Source organism: Saimiri boliviensis, chromosome 17 (genome assembly GCF_048565385.1).
Source record: "Saimiri boliviensis isolate mSaiBol1 chromosome 17, mSaiBol1.pri, whole genome shotgun sequence".
In the NCBI taxonomy this organism is placed as follows: domain Eukaryota; kingdom Metazoa; phylum Chordata; class Mammalia; order Primates; family Cebidae; genus Saimiri; species Saimiri boliviensis.
The window spans coordinates 59,241,281-59,258,611 of NC_133465.1; the positions used below are offsets into that span (position 1 = coordinate 59,241,281).

Consider the following 17,331-nt stretch of genomic DNA (forward strand, 5'->3'; position numbering starts at 1 on the left):
GAGGCATTTATAGAAAGACTGCAGAACACAGTCCTGTCCAGAATTACTTTATAGATTTATTCCTCCAAGTTGGGTTAATGATTAATGTCACGCCTAGGTGTCCACATAGACCCATGTCCCTTCTTCCTTCCCGAAGCTGCAATTTCCTGGAAACAATAAACTTGCAGAGGTTTGCTGCCATCTGAACAAGAGGAGGGGTGGAGTCTGTTCAGTTCTGTTTCTTCTTGCTGAAGTGTGGTCTTTGGAGCTAAGTGAAGAATGACTTCTGTGGGGTTTTCCTCTGCTGGCCTTCCTTGCAGCCTTGGAAACCTCATCAGAGTCGCCTCTGCTGAACTCTCATTGTGCAGCTCTGTCACAGATGGGCAAGTAAGTGAATTACAGAATGTTGCTCTGTGTGCTTGTGATTTTTATTTTATTTGATCTACTTTTTAATGTGAAGGCAGAGTATTTTCTAACACTGTAATTCAACTAGGTTTTGTGTCTTCTGGATCTGTTTTTTTTTTTTTTTCTTGTTGTTCTAAGGAGTTGGTATATTTGGAAATACTAGGTTTAAGACATACAGATGTCCAACTTATATATAGTCAAGGGTTTAGAGTCTGGAGATAGGAGGCTGGCAATTTCAACAAGGAGGCAGTAAATTCAGGGTAAGAGTGATGTTGATTTGGGGATTAAGGGAGGTGGCTGGGTGTAGAAGTGATCTGGGGAGAGAATCAAGGGCCTTCTCCCACTTGGAAGACTTTATGCTTATTTTGATCTTTTATTCCTTTGGTGTCTTTGCCAAAAACTTTCAGTCTTCTTTACTCTTTCTTTGTATAGATGTTTCAATGATTTAAGTTATGGTGTAATAGTTAATTGCTGTTAAGAATTGCTACTAATTAATTGCTGTATTAAGGTTTTTCAAAGGGGGTTTCTTAACAAAGAGCTATTTCTCTTTACATCTGTCTTAAAAGAATTGAGTTAGAAATGAGGAAGAGAAAGATGTAGGAATTTAAGAGTAAATTCTGCTTTTGGTTTGCCTAAGTGGCAACTGGAGACCCATTTTCATAGGCAAAATATATGTTACTTTAGTTTTTGTTTTCTTTGAGAGAACTGTAGGATTACCTGAATTATCTGTCATCTGTACTGGAATCTGCATGTAGTTATCTTTACAGTTATCTAAGCAAGTTGAATCTGTCATTCATTCCTCACTGAAGAATTTCACTGAAAATAACATTCCCTGTCTGTTTGGCTGATGCCCATGGATGAGAATTTTTGACATTAGGCTATACATCTATTTGGATTCTCATAACTGGGTCCAGCACCTAGCATAGCTCCTGGTACATAGGGAAGCTCTATGTAATGTCAATAACTGACTAATTTAGTAACATTCCTAACAGCTGTTTGAGTTCCAAGAGCAGGAAAGTGAATGGTGAGTTTTGAACCTTATAAAATACATAGGTAAACCCAAATGAGGAGAGAATTGAGAAAGTCTGTTATTCTGAAGGTGGTCCTAAAAGGCTTTCTCTAGGCTGGTTACTGCCAAGCGTATTTTTTTTCCTGGCTTTATACGGCTTGGCAGAATTGATCTAATTTTGGATTCTGAAGGAAGAGAAAGAAAAAATTTCATTATACATTATATTGGGCTGTGATAATGTGGCCAGTTCTCTTCATGAATTTTTCAAATAACTTTTAAAGAAATGAGACATTACTGATTGTTTCCCTCTATGAGTCTAATTAACAGCTAGCTACTTAAATGTTCTTTCATATATATTATCTGCTTTGATTTTCAAATCAGTCCAGGGAGGTGGGTATTGATGTTACTTCCTTATTTTACAATTGAGAAAAGTAAGAGAGTCAGATGAAAAGTGATTCCAGAAGTTGCTTGGTGCATAGAAGAATCAGTCAGCTGGGTATTTTAAAACTCAAGATCCCATGTTCCTCTCAACTGCTCTCTCTCTGGTCATCTCTAAACATCTTCTATTGCAGGATAGCAGCAAGAACTCGCACCTGGGTGTCAGGAGACCTGGATTCTGATTCTGAATGGGTCACTGCTGGCCTCTGTGATGTGAAGCAAGTCACTCACATCTTTAGATGTCAGTTTTCTGCAAGGAGGTTACTTTGGTTGATTTATTTTCTTTTCTTTTTTCTTTCTTCCTTTTTTTTTTTTTTTTTTTTTTTGAGACAGAGTCTCACACTGTCACCCAGGCTGGAGCACAATGGCACAATCTCGGCTCACTGCAACCTCCACCTCCCGGGTTCAAGTGATTCTCCTGCCTCTACCTCCTAAGTAGCTGGGATTACAGGTGCCTGCCACTACGCCTGGCTAATTTTTGTATTTTTAGTAGAAATGGGGTTTCACTATGTTAGCCAGGCTGGTCTGAAACTCCTGACCTCATGATCTACCCACCTTGGCCTCTTAAAGTGTTAGGATTACCGGTGTGAGCAACCATGCCCAGCCACTTTAGTTGATTTCCTGTTTCTTTGCAGTTTCAGGATCTATCCAGGGTCATATCCAGGACTTGTATTATCTCTGAGTGGTCATCTGCAATGTGGAGAAGAGGTGGGAAAGGAGGTAGCATTCTTTCCAACCATCTTATCCAGCTCTCCCTTGGTTTCCCCTGCCAAGTGCAAAGAGACACAGGATCTCCTTGGACAAGGAAAACCTCAGGCCCTTGTTTGCTCTGATCTGCTTCCTGAGCTGGCATTTCTCAGTCTGTTCTTTTTTACGCATCAACAAAAGTATTTGAGCCAAATACTCTTGTAATTTCAGCACAGGTATGAACAACATCAAGTTACATTTCCATCAGGCCCAAGAAGTGCTAACCTTCTTGCATAAGCCTATCTGCTATCCTAATCCTTTTTGGAACATGGCAAATGTAAATAAGTATTGCTCTATCCCTCTCAGGTTTTTCAAATTACAGCAGGTAGTTGAGAAAAGAGGAGGGCAGAACAGTGGAAAAGTATTTTTTATTCTGTTTCCATTGCTAACTCTCATAGTTGTTAACAGATCAATTTAGAAAATAGTGGGATACTGAGATAAGGGTGACTACCCTTTACTGACACTAAAAAGGAAAAAAAAAAAGCTGTGACCAAGTGTCTGCCATCACGATTATAGTGTAAAAAACAAAAAGGCCAGGCGTGGTGGCTCATAGGCTGGGTGTAGTAATCCCAGCACTTTTGGAGTCCAAGGCCGGCAGATGACCTGAGGTCAGGAGTTTGAGACCAGCCTGCCCATGTTGAAACCTTGTCTCTACTAAAATACAAAAATTAGCTGGGCATGGTGGCACACATCTATAATCTCAGCTACTCGGGAGGCTGAGGCAGGAGAATCGCTTGAATCTAGGAGGCAGAAGTTGCAGTGAGTCGAGATTGCACTACTGCACTCCAGCCTAGGTGACAGAGTAAGACTGTCTCAAAAAAAAAAAAAAAAAGAAAAAGAAAAAGAAAAAAAAAGAAAAAAAGAAAAGAAACAAAAAAGAAAAGAGAAAAAATAATTTGCAATGACAAACTCTCAGTGGAGAGAAAGGGTAGAACTTCCTAGGAAAAGAGAGTTGGCATTCTTATCCTGATGTTTGCAGTCTGGACTGATGAAAAACCTCATTCATGACCACAGTCTGTATTTGGGAAACTCCGTTCTACCTGGTACTTGGGTTCTCAACACTCACAGACTTTCTGGGTAGGAACTGGTGCTTTGAATGGAGACATGAGAGCTGCATGCGCAGGTCAGCTCTTTTCCTTTGCTGCAGTTTCCGACTCGGCTCTCTTGCTATGATATAGTCCTTAACTTTTTCCTTGTATCTTTCCCCCGTAGGTAAGAAGCGAAACCCTGGCCTTAAAATTCCAAAAGAAGCATTTGAACAACCTCAGACCAGTTCCACGTAAGTTGGCAAGATCATCATCTTAATACAAATCCTTATACTTTACAGGTTTCCCCTGGGGATTCAGTTTTGGACTTTAAAAGAGGCCTTTAAGGGGCGAGCCATTTACTCAATGTTCTGAGATCGGAAATAATCATACCTCATCAGTCAGTCTATTTTGAGTGGGTGGTTTTGAACTCAGCATCTTAAGTAATTGGTTGAGTCAGAATTGAATGTCAGATATATTTGGTGGATGGGGTTCTACATAAGGCCAGAAAGGCCCCTGGATGTGGACTTCCTTGCCTTTTCCCTGTAGATTGGAGCAAACAAGCAAATCCCTGTGAAAGCCACTACTATAAAACTTGGGTTGAGATGGAAAGATGGTATTTGGTGAGGACCCACATCCTGACACTTAGATCCTGTCTTATATAAACAGAAGGAAGAATGAGGTAAAGGAACACTTTTTTATTAGCTGAGGTTTTGGCCCAAATCCCTAAGTCAGTTCAAGTCCTAGTGAGGGACACCGTGTGAAGGACATTCTCTCTGTGAACCTCCTTTTTGCTTTTTTTTTTCTGTCTCTTTGTGTGGTGGGAAAGGTACTTCCTGTCCAGCTGGATGTACAACCGTGTATCAAGGCATCTGCATGAAAGAAATGGAAATTCCAAGGAAACAAATCACAATAGAGGTGTTAGAGAGACAGGGCAAGGGCAAAGAGAGGGCATCCCAATGGAGAAGTGAGTTGTTAAGGCTTTTGTTCAATGTCTACAAAAGTGCCTCCCTTTGTAGTGGGTTTTGATCTTAGCTGTGATCTGCTATCAGAAAGTCCACCGCCTGTTGTTGGAATGTGCTCTGAAATGGGATCATGTCTGTTGTAAGTCTTTGTTGAAGCCATTGGTCCTTGCGTTGCCTGAAGCAGTATACAGAAACTTTCCACTGGAGAATTTTTAAGGACAAAGTAGAGTGGACGGCTATTCTTCAGGGTTCTGGACTGTAGCTAAAGAGTCTAAACTCAAGACAGAATGTTCCTTTCATTAGAATCTGCAGGAGGAAGATCTTTCTTCCCATACTTGCTGTCAATTGGCTTTTTTTTTTTTTTTTTTTTTTTTTTAACCTGTAGAACTTTGAACTGTGTGATTGTTATTGTTTCTTCTCTGACTGGTTTCTCATGAGCTTAGAGTCTAATATGTGGCCTACTTTTACTACCTGAAAAGAAATTTATGGGATATACTTTTAAAACTTTTTATTTTGAAATAATTGTAGACTAACAGGAGGTTGCAAAGAAATGTACAGAGAAGTCCCCTAAATCTCTTTCCCCAGGCCATGCCAGACTACCCTCCATCCCACGTTAACATCTTACACAACTATAGTACATTCAAGATCAAGAACGTGGCAGTCGTGGGAATCCTAGAACTTAGTCAATTTTGCCAGCTATGCAAGCATTCACTTGTGTGTGTGTGTGTGTGTGTGTGTGTGCATGTGTATAGCTCTATAAAGCTTATGACATGTGTCTTGCCTAAGTACTGTTATTATCAAGATACTTCACTACAGCAACATTACAAGACTCTTTCATGTTATCCTCTTATAGTCATACCCACTTCTCCCCATCTCCGTCCTTAATCCCTGGCAACCACTAATCTGTTCTCCTTTGCCATTTTGTTATTTCATGATTGTGATATAAATGAAATAATGCATGTTTTTCTGAGTTTTGTTTTTGGTTCAGCGTAACTTTATTGAGGTTCACTTAAGTAATTGCATGCATTGATAGTTTGTTCCATTTTATTGCCAAGTACCCATTTATGGTATGGTTATACCACAGTTTGTTCAACACTTCAGCCTTTGAAGGAGATATGGGCAGTTTTTCATTTTTGACTATTCTGAATAAAGCTGTTATGATCATTCATGCATAAGTTCCTGCATGAGAATAAGTCTTCATTTCTCTGATATATATGCCCAATAGTACAATTGCTGGGTTATATGGTAATCCCATCTTTAGTTTTGAAAGAACTGCTGAACCATTGGCCAGAGTAATTGTGCCATTTTATGTTCTCATCAATAATGTCTGAATAATCCAATTTTTCTGGATCTCTGCCAGCAATTGGTTTTATCAGTATTTTTCATTCAAATGTATAGTGACATATATGTAGTTTTAATTTGCAATTTCTCTATTGGCTAATGCAAATCTTTTGCCCATTGCCTAATTAGATTCTTTTTATTGTTTACTTTTGAGAGTTATTTATATGTTCTGGTTACAAGGACTTTGTCAGATATGTGATATGAAAATGTTTGTCTCAGTTGGTAAGTTGTCTTTTTATTCATTTAGCAGGATCTTTCACAGAGCAAAAGCTTTTAATTTTGGTGAAGTTTAATGTATTAATTATTACTTTTACAGATCATGCTTTTGATAATAAGTCTAAGAACCCTTTGCCTAGTCCTAGATCTGTCTAGAAGTTCTGTAGTTTTGCATTTTACATTTAAGCTCATGGTCCATTTTGAGTTAATTTTTGTTCAAGGTATGAGTTTAGGTTGAGCTTTATTTCTTTGGCCAGTGGGTTACCAGTTATTCTAGCACCGTTTGTTGAAAAGGCTATCCCTCCTCCACTGAATTGCTTCTGCTCCTTTGCCAAATATCAATTGGGCATATGTGTTTGAATTTATTTCTGAATTCTGTATTCTGTTCCACTGATTTATATGTCTGTCCCTCTGCCAATATCACACTATCTTGATTACTACCGCTGTATAGTAAGTCGTAACAGGGAAAAATGATTCCTCTCACTCTGTTCTCTTTCAGAATTATGTTGACTATTCTAAGACCTATTTTCATATACGTTTTAGAATAAGCTTGTCTATGTCCACAAAGAAACTACTGAGATTTTAGTGGGAATTGTGTTTACCCTATAGATCAATTTAGGGAGAATTGACATTTTTACTACATTGATTCTTCCAATCTACAAACATGGTATGTTTCTTAAACTTTAAAAATTTTATTTCTTTCATCAGCATTTTTATAATACAATTACTCAATATTAGGTTTTGTTAAAATTTATACCTAAGTTTTTTTTTTGGAGCAAATTTTAAGTGGAATTTGATTTGTGAGCTTGTTTTTCACTTGTTCATTGTCAGTATATAAAAATGCAATAGATTTTTCTGTATTGATTTTGTATTCTGTGAGTTTACTAAAATCACTTATTAGTACTAGGGGCTTTTCATAGAATCCTTAGGGTTTTCTATGTAGACAATCATGGCATCTGTAAACAGAGATAGTTTTATTTCTTCCTTTCCAATCTTTACTTTGATTTTTACTTTTTTTTCCTTGCCTTGTTGAAGTGGCAAGAATGTCCAATCCTTTGTCAATAAGGTTGATGAGAGCAGGCCAGACTTGCCTTGTTCTCCATTTTAGAGGGAAAGCATTTAGTCTTTCACTGTTAAGTATAAAGCTAACTGTAGGATTTTTGTAGCTGTTATTTATGAGGTTGAAAAGGTTCCCAACTATATAAAAACCTGTTTTTTCATTTATTTGTTTTTTGAGACAGGGTTTTACTCTGTCACCCAGGCTGGAGTGCAGTGGTGTGATCATGGCTCGCTGCAGTCCCAGCCTCCCCTGACTCAAGTGATCCTCCCATCTTAGCCTCCAAAGTAGCTGGAACTACAGGCAGATGCCACCAGGCCCGGCTAATTTTTTTATGTTTTATAGGGGTTTCACCATATTGCCCAGGCTGGTCTTAAACTCATGGGCTCAAGCAATTTGTCCTCCTTGGCCCTCCCAAAGTGCTGAGATTACAGATGTAAGCCAATGTGCCCTGCCTGAGAATTTTTATTATGAATGGGTATTGAATTTTGTTGAATGCTTTCTCTGCATTAGTTGATATGATAGTAAAATTTTTCTTCTTTGTTCTGTTGATATGCAGATTACATCGATTCATTTTTATGTACTGAGCTAGCCTTTTATATCCCAAATGAATTTCAGTTAGTTATGGTATATATTTTTTTGTGCATTGTTAGATTCAATTTGCTAAAATTTTGTTGAGGATTTTTTGTTTCTAGGCCTTTGGGAGATGTTGGTCTATGGTAGTTTATTTAGTTTTTCTCTCGTGCTATTATTTTCTAGTTTTAGTATTAAGGTAATAATGACCTAAAAAAATTAATTGGTAAGTGTTGCTTCTATTTTTTGGTAGACACTGTATAAAATTGGTGGTAACTCTTCTTTGCACGTTTGCTAAAATTCTACAATGAAAGAAAATTAGCCTGGATTTTTTTTTTTCTAGGACTTTTTAATTACAATACCAATTTCTTAAATAGTTGTAGGACTGTTCAGCTTATCTCTTTCATCATGGCTGAGTTTTGGTAGCATGTGGTTTTGAGGAGTTGGTCCCTTTCTTCCAAGTTGTCACATTTATGAGAGTAAAATTGTTCACACTGTTTCCTGCCTATCTTTAAATGGCTGCATAATCTATTGTGACATCCTTTTTCTGTTTGTTTTTTTTCCCCTGATACTGATAATTTGTGTCTTCTGCTGTCAAATTTGTCAGTTTTACATGAGGTTTGTCAACTTTATTGACTTTTTTTCTTTTGAAGAACCAGCTTTATTTTCCTGTTTTCAATTTTATTGCTTTCTGGTTTTATTTTTACTATTTCCTTTGGGATTTATTCTTATATCAACCTACCAGCAGTTTTATGTCCCTTCCTCTTAAAATTTTTATTCTTTACCTTTTATATTAGTTTACATTATAGCATAAATTATATGTTAATTTAATTTTATAAATTTTTTGAATTTTGGAAGGCTTCTATAATCCCTTTCTTGGTATAAACAAGGATAAAAACAGTTTGTATTTTGTTTTTCCCTCGTATGGTATTAATAGGATATATTGTGAATATACTTATCTGTTTCACTGTGTGAAGCAAAAAGCATCACTTCATTATTATAGAGTATACCACTCTAGCTCAAAGAGTCTCCTTGTTATTATTTTAATATTGAGGCTTAAATTTGTACTCCTGAAGAAGTAGCTCCCATATTTTGTGTATTTCTTGGCAATTTTTGAAGGCTGGCTTCGTGATTTCTTCCCATTCATACCCTGCCTCCTTCTGCTGCGCTTCACAAAAATAAATAGCTTTTGACAAACCTTCATTCTCCTGAGTTCAACGTGTGTGGCCCCTCTGTTTGAGCTCTTTCTTTGAGCTACCGATGTGAATGTGAGCTGTTTCTTTCCTTGATTGATAGTAACTAATTCTAAATCAGTTTGATGCTAGTTCATATTATTTTATTTAACCATCACAAGAAACTCAGAGCCAGTTTTTGTTACTCTCTTTGACATGTGAACAAACAGAACGATGTAAGGGTCAGGTGCTTTGCTCCAAGCTATTGAGCATAGCTTCGTGGGTAAGAGTTCAGGGTCTGGAGCCAGAATGCTTAGGTTTATATTTGGGATCTAAACTTCACTAGTTGAATACCTTAGGCAAAATATCTAAATGTGCTAAGCCTTAGTTTCCTCTTCTAAAAATACAAAAAATTAGCCAGGCGTGATGGTGGGCACCTGTAATCCCAGCTTCTTGCGAGTCTGAGGCAGGAGAATTGCTTGAACCCAGGAGGCAGAGGTCACAGTGAGCTGAGATCCTGCCATTGCACTCCAGCCTGGCTGATAGAGTGAGACTCCATCTCAAAAAATAAAGAAACAAAACCTGGGAATAACAGTGATGTTGCTGTTATGAGGATTAGATTGTTATAATCCATATCAATGTCAAGTGTAGTGTCTGGTCCATTGTAATTGCTCAGTGAAAGGTAGCTTCAAGTTAGTATTTTTGTACAGCTTCTCAGTGGGAAAGCTAGCATATAAGCTCAGGAATCTCTGACTCTCAATTACGTGCTCTTAGCCACACATCAGACTGGTAGAGGCTGTGACCAAACAGTTTATGACTAGTTAAATGAGAGGTAGGATTCTTTATAGCATACTGTGTAGGAGAAGTCATCATGGTGCAGCTGTGGGTTCTCATTTCATTGTCTCTCTGAGTGTTCTTAAATTATTTAGTCACTTTCAATATTAATTGTTGAAAGAGGTTTTAATAGAAGTAGTATTACCTCGATTTCAATTCATACCCTATTCTATTTCAATAGAGGTAATAATACCTCTATTATTAATACCTCTGAGAATTGTAAAAATTAAGGAAGCTATTTTATGCAAGTGGTCTTGCACAGTCTTTTGCCCCAATACGTCCTTAATAAATATTTCTGAGTAAATGAATAATAATTGGGATAATAACCAGTGAACTGATTCCTCATATAAAATTATAAATGAATAATTATCATACTAAACCAAAGCTGGTTGTTCATATAAAAAATGAATACTAGGTGACCTTTGGAAGACCTTTGGTCTTCCAGGGGAAGAATTTTTGTAATAAGCTTGGTTCTTTCCCCAGAGGACTAAAATATTGAATAAGTGGCAGAGAACATCTACCCACAGTATAAACTTCCTGTAGAATTGCAATGCCCCTGGCAAACTAATATGCCTAGCCCTGGACAGAGCACAACGTCAACTAATCCAATCTGATTTGTCAGTCTTGGCCCCATCGTTTGATGTTTTTGGCCCACTTGATGAGCCCAAGGGCCTGCAGTGTGGGTGAATTGATCATTTTCATTAGAGGAGGCCAGGTATTGGGAGCAAGTTCCTTGTATTCAATCTGCCTCGATGGGAATCATGACAGCAGGTAAAAACTCTTAGCCCAGTTTTTTATATTTTCTTCTCCTCTTCCTCTTTCTCCTCCTTAAATCAAGGCTGAGATTCAGGTGACTGAGTTTTATTTTCAGCTCTGTTGATGACTGTATGGCTTCAGAAAATCACTCAGCTTTTCTGGGTTTCATTTTTCTTAATCTAGAAAATGGCACCATATCCTTCTATTAGGTCCAGGGGTAATACAAGGTTAGTATAGAGCCAAGGTCAACAAACTTTTTTTTTTTTTTTAAAGGCAAGATAGTAAATATTTTAGGCTACATGGGCCACAGAGGATGCTGTTGTTTATTTTTTGTTTTTTACAAGCATTTAAATTTGGAAAAGTCATTCTTAGCTGTATCACAGGCTATAATTTGCTGAGCCTTGGTATATATATATATATATATATATGTCTGTGTATATATATATATATATATATATATATATATATATATACATACAATATAAGAATTTTAGACTTGGAAGAGATCATATTCAGTAACCTCATTGGATGGCAAGAAAACAGTGGCAGCTCCAAATAATTAGTGACCTTTCTGTTGCTTTATACTTTTAAAAAGTCAAGGTGGTAGCTGCGTGTGGTGGCTGTAATTCCAGCTGCTACTATATGATTCTAACCCTTCTGCTGATATTAAATACATAAATAAAATAAAAAAGCAGGCATACAGGCCAGATGTGGTGACTCATGCCTGTAATTCCAGCACTTTGGGAGGCTGGATCACTTGAGGTCAGGAGTTTGAGACCAACCTGACCAACATGGCAAAACGCTGTCTCTATTAAAAGTACAACAATTAGCCAGGCATGGTGGCAGGCACCTGTAATCCCAGCTACTTGGGAGGCTGAGGCAGGAGAATTGCTTGAATTTGGGAGGTGGAGATTGCAGTGAGCCGAGATTGCGCCACTGCACTCCAGCATGGGTAACAGGGTGAGACTCCATCTCAAAAAAAAAGGGGGGGTGTTGAATAATTGCAAGGGATTTTTTATGGTTTATATTAGTCACATTTCAAGTCATATTTGCCTTCATTTCAAATTGCCATTATGAATTAGCACAAGCAAATTGTGACAACTGAAAAAAAAAACAAACCAGCTTTAGAAATCTTTAGAAAGAGGAATTAGAGTTTTAGAAATTTGATTCTTCTAGAAACCTTTTCTGAAGGAAAATTCCCTGCTCAGAAACACAAGGTATATAAACACATCACTTTTGTTTATGAGGGGTGTGTGTGTGTGTGTGTGTGTGTGTGTGTGTGTGTTGTTTGTTTTGTGTTGTTTTTCTCTCTGTCCCTCTAAGTCCCCAGTTTTAAGTTCGTATAAAAAACTTGAGTAGTCGCCGGGCGCGGTGGCTCAAGCCTGTAATCCCAGCACTTTGGGAGGCCGAGGCAGGTGTATCACGAGGTCGAGAGATCGAGACCATCCTGGTCAACATGGTGAAACCCTGTCTCTACTAAAAATACAAAAAATTAGCTGGGCATGGTGGCATGTGCCTGTAATCCCAGCTACTCAGGAGGCTGAGGCAGGAGAATCGCCTGAACCCAGGAGGCGGAGGTTGCGGTGAGCCGAGATCGCGCCATTGCACTCCAGCCTGGGTAACGAGAGCGAAATTCCGTCTCAAAAAAAAAAAAAAAAAATCTTGAGTAGTCTATGTATTCCAAAAGGATTTTAAGGTGAGAGAAGGCTTGCTGTTAAAATCTTAGAGTCATGTTTATATCTGTATTTGTATTCCTCCTTTTTTTGAGGGAGGGGTTTGTTTTGTTTCATTTTTCGAGACCAAGTCTTGGCTCTTGTCACTCAGGCTGGAATGCAGTGGTGCGATCTAAGCTCACTGCAACCTGTGCCTCCCAGGTTCAAGTGATTCTGCTATCTCAGCCTCCCAAGTAGCTAGAATTACAGGCTCCCACCACCACACCTGGCTAATTTTTGTATTTTTAGTAGAGATGAGGTTTTACCATGAACTCCTGACCTCAGGTGATCCATCCACCTCGGCCTCCACATTGGCTGGGCTGGCCTTGAACTTCTGACCTTAGGTGATTCACCTGCCTTGGCCTCCCAAAGTGCTGCGATTACAGGTGTGAGCCACTGCACCTGGCCTGTATTGCTACTTTTAAATTATATTTATGTATTTAATTTCAGCAGAAGAGTTAGAATCATAATACCTGACAGTTGGGAAAAAAAATCTCATTGGCAAAGGATTCTCTTCCCTCTCCTTTTCATCCTTCCCTTTTCCTGTCTCTTTCCATTTTCCTTTGCCTTTTTCTGGCATGGAATGCACTTCCAGAGAAACTTAGTCTATACCTCTCTGCTCACTCTCTTTTTTTTGACAGCACCAGGATTCTTTTGTTTTTAGCCTTTAGTTGTTCTTTTCGTATGATCACATTAACAATATGTTTCTTGGCATTTGCTATGTTTTTCTTTTTCTTTTTCTTTTGTGAGACAGGGAGTCTCACTCTGTCACCCAGGCTGGAGTGCAATGGCACGATCTTGGCTTACTGCAACCTCAGCCTCCTGGGTTCAAGCGATTCTCCTGCCTCAACCTTTTGAGTAGTTGGGATTACAGGAGCACACCACGATGCCTGGCTGATTTTTGTATTTTTAGTAGACGTGGCATTTCACCATGTCAGCCAGGCTGGTCTCAAACTCCTGACCTCAGATAATCCACTGGCCTTGGCCTCCCAAAGTGCTGGGATTACAGCTGTGAGCTACCGCACCCAGCCGGCATTTGCTATGTTTATTGTACTACTTTTGGTACATTTGTTTTAGGAAAATGCTTGTCTGAGCTCCTAGTTCTGTGGACAGCCAAAGCCAAACATTTTTCTCTTAAGTAGATTGATACCACTGGAGAGATCACTGAAGTAGTAGAAATAAATACTCAGGAAGTGACTATAGAAACAAAATCAGCAAACCTCTGGCTCCTAAGAGGACACTGGAATTGTGTATGTGTACTATGTATGGTAAAAATATTGCTGGGCTTGATGTGACAGCCTGGTAGAGTAGATAGAATGCAGAGCTGGAAGTCAGGAGACCTGGGGCAGCTGTGGGCTGAGGGGAGTCACTTCACCTCTCTGGACCTCTGTCCATCTGTAAAAGAAGGGACTAGATTTGAAATTCCTATTTCTATGAATTTTGTGACTTAACACAACATATGCCATTACTATTTGTTTCTTAAAACAATTGTGAGATGTGTGGTGGAATAATTATATACATCGGTGCTCTTGGATGAAAGAAGTTTTAGACTTACTGCTATATCACAATGATCTATATCAGCAGTTCCCAGCCTTTCTGGCACCAGGGATTGGTTTTGCGGAAGACCTTTTCCCTGGACTGAGTTGGGGGATGGTTTTGGGATGATTCAAGCACATTATATTTATTGTGCACTTTATTTCTATCATGATTACATTGTAATACATAATGAAATAATGACACAACTCACCATAATATAGAATCAATGGGAGCCCTGAGCTTGTTATCCTGCAGCTAGACGGTCCCATCTTGGGGTGATGGGAGACAGTGACAGATCATTAGGCATTAGATTTTCATAAGGAGTAGGCAACCTAGATCCCTCGTATGCACAGTTTACAATAGGGGTTGTGCTCCTATGAGAATCTAATGCCACTGCTGATTTGACAGGAGATGGAACTCAGGTGGTAATGTGAGCAATGGGGAGTAGCTGTAAGTACAGATGAAGCTTCTCTCCTTCACCCACCACTCATCTCCTGCTGACTGGTATTAGTCTGTGGCTTTGGGGTTGGGCACCCCAATCTATATAATTGCACATATGTAGCTCATATGAATTAGATGTTTACTGTATGCCAAACATTCTGCTAAGCATTTTACTTGTATTATCTCATTTAATACTCATTTCTGCTTCACAATGTAGGTATGTTAATATCCCCATGTTAAAGGAGAAATGTAGCCCCAAAGAGATTAAGTAATTTAAACCCCAAAATAATTTATTTCAAATCCCCTCTTATTCACACTCATATGCTGCTTGAGTTTACTCATGAACTTCCACTTTCTTCTTAAGGAGAAACATCCCCAGTGGCATGTGATCTGGAAAGGACACAGTGGACTCCATAGTTTATGTTTTTTCCTTCCCCCCTTGTCTTTCTTAGGCCACCTCGAGATTTAGACTCCAAGGCTTGCATTTCTATTGGAAATCAGGTAAGAAAAATCATGTCTGCCAGCTAATACCTTGGCCATTTTATATGTATGCTTTCTGACTGAAAAGTGTATTTTCCCTAGCATGCTGTCAGGGGATGGGTTAAAAAAAAAAGTTTGCATTTAAAAGGAAGTGGTATGTAAAGTTTTTGCTATTTTGAAAAAATGTTGAATTGAAATCAGGCTGTTGTGGTTTTGATGGAAGCTATTTAGAGAGCAGATGATTCTCTTGGGAGGGCATTTCTTAAAGTTCAGACATAATCTATTTGCCATCAGTCGATAATGGGTTACAGACAGAATGAAGGGTCATGGCTAAAGAATTGCAGTGTAATACTTCAACTGAGCAATTGGCAAGCTGAGTCAAAGTTGGGTTTCTGTATTGCGTGGGACAAGCAGGTGGGCTACTGTGGCAGCTCCTAGACATCTCTTGGCCCTTCTTGTAGCTTCTTGCTTTCAGAGGCTGCTTTGATATGCTAGAAAATCTTCTAGCCCAGAAATAATCCTTAGAACATTGAAAGAAATGAGATAGAGGACAATGAGCTCTCTGTTCTGCTTATTTTTCTCTTTCCCATTGCATTATTCCTTTCCTCTCTTGCAGAACTTTGAGGTGAAGGCAGATGACCTGGAGCCTATAATGGAACTGGGACGAGGTGCATACGGGGTGGTGGAGAAAATGCGGCACGTGCCCAGTGAGCAGATCATGGCAGTTAAGGTAGAGTTGACATTCTCCCAAATGTTTTATATCTGCTGTGTATATGTTTGTCCATCTCAATTGTCAACCAGCCCTTTTAATAGAAGCAAAACCATCTTCAGTAGGGTAAAACAGAACAGATTATTTGCAGGGAAGAGTATTTTCCTCCAAAGGTATAGAAAAGGCTTTTTTTTTTGGTATGAGTTGTATCTACTTTTTTTTTTAACCCTTAAGTCTCCCTCTACCCAGTCTTCCACCATTTTTAGTTTTTACAAAACTACCATGTCAGCATTGCACTTAAAATTAATTAATGATACTTTCTTCATCTAATCTGCAGTCCAAATGAAAATTTCCTTGATCATCTCAAAGTGTGTATGTGTGTTTTATCTTGCTGGATTTTCAAATCCGCATCCCAATGAAAGTTTACATATTGCATTTTGCTGTTATGACTCATAAATCTCTTTTATTCTGTATTTTGTTGCTTTTAAAGAATTGTCCCTGAAAATCAAGAAACCAGAATTGAGAGAGAAAATTGTCTCCATTTGTGAAAAAAGGAGGGTAAAATATATCTAGAGTAAATTTGCATAGTTTTTGAGCTATGAAAGGAAGTTTAAAATCATTTCATATTATTGAGTAGATCCTGGGAGGATTGTAAGGAATTAACATCTCTAGTTGAATTAATAGATTTGGGCCATTGTTAGGAATGATCAGGTGACTTGGATCTCTTTGCTTTTGAAGAATGGAAATACTTTTATCTTTTAGATTTTCCAGTCTGTTCTTCTGCTGACTTGCTAAGTAGGCAAAAAGTTTGAAGGCCTAGTGATATTGTATATCTCCTATAATTTAGTGACATAATCATGTTTCTGTAAGGCTACATTTGCTAGTATGACAGATTTATCTCAGAAGCACTGGGATAAGAATGAATGGTTTCTTCATTTCTGTTGAATTCCTTCTATTTCCTATAGCTGTACCAATTCTCTTACAGTTGCTGTTCGCTCCAAATACTCTTACATGTTCCCAAAGAAGAGCTTTTGGCTTTTTATTTTCTTAGGACCCCAGATAAGCAGCAAAGTAATTAATACTATGTCCTCTTTGCACTGAACAGACATAACAGAGTAAAGTAGATTGTTTTTGTAACTTGGAAATACATTCCAAAACATTTTATCACCCTCCAAAACAGTATCAATTTGTTTCTTACCAGTACTATTCAGGAAATCAAATGAGTAACATTCTTCCTTATTTTCATGTGTTACAAATAGCTAATTGCTTAGGGTGGATATTCACAATGTTGTTGCTAGAAGTTGTGTTACGAACTATACTATTTTGATGGGACTCCTTCAGGTCCCTGCCTGCCTCATCATCAGAGTAGTAACCATACATTTTCCATGCACTTCCATTCAGCGGATCCGAGCCACAGTAAATAGCCAGGAACAGAAAAGGCTACTGATGGATTTGGATATTTCCATGAGGACGGTGGACTGTCCATTCACCGTCACCTTTTATGGCGCACTCTTTCGGGAGGTAGGTGACCCTTCAATTCGAAGTCCGAGAAGAGCAGTAAATGAAAAAGAAGTTCCTTTGATCATATAAATGCCACGCACAATCATGGAGCTCTTTCTTGTTTGATACATCTTGTATAGGGGGGTTTACATGTATGCAATGATGACATGCTCTGAGGCAAGGTTGGATTGAAATTATGGTATTTTCTTTCTTTTTTTTTTTTTTTTTTTGAGACAGAGTCTTTTTCTGTCACCCAGGCTGGAGTACAGTGGCGCAATCTCAGCTCACTACAGCGTCTGCTCCCCGGGTTTCAGTAATTCTCCTACCTCAGCCTCCTGGGTAGCTGGGATTACAGGTGTATGCCACCACAACTGGCTAATTTTTGTATTTTTAGTAGAGATGGGGTTTTGCTATGTTGGCCAGGCTGGTCTCAAAC

The 17,331-nt window shown here is 38.5% G+C and overlaps 1 protein-coding gene across 3 annotated transcripts in view; it reads left to right on the forward strand.

Moving 5' to 3' along the window:
• Positions 1–17,331, forward strand: part of MAP2K6 (mitogen-activated protein kinase kinase 6) — a 143,562-nt gene that overhangs the window by 92,101 nt on the left and 34,130 nt on the right. For 2 of the 3 annotated variants that reach the window (XM_074388908.1, XM_003931786.4), the window contains exons 2-5: positions 3,791–3,857; positions 14,659–14,707; positions 15,303–15,416; positions 16,797–16,916. In XM_074388908.1, the coding sequence (XP_074245009.1) occupies positions 15,339–15,416; positions 16,797–16,916 (198 nt within the window). In that variant the 5' untranslated portion in view covers positions 3,791–3,857; positions 14,659–14,707; positions 15,303–15,338. Of the gene's footprint in view, positions 1–339; positions 367–3,790; positions 3,858–14,658; positions 14,708–15,302; positions 15,417–16,796; positions 16,917–17,331 lie in introns of those variants that run through there. The other variant, XM_010342485.3, reaches the window with a different exon arrangement.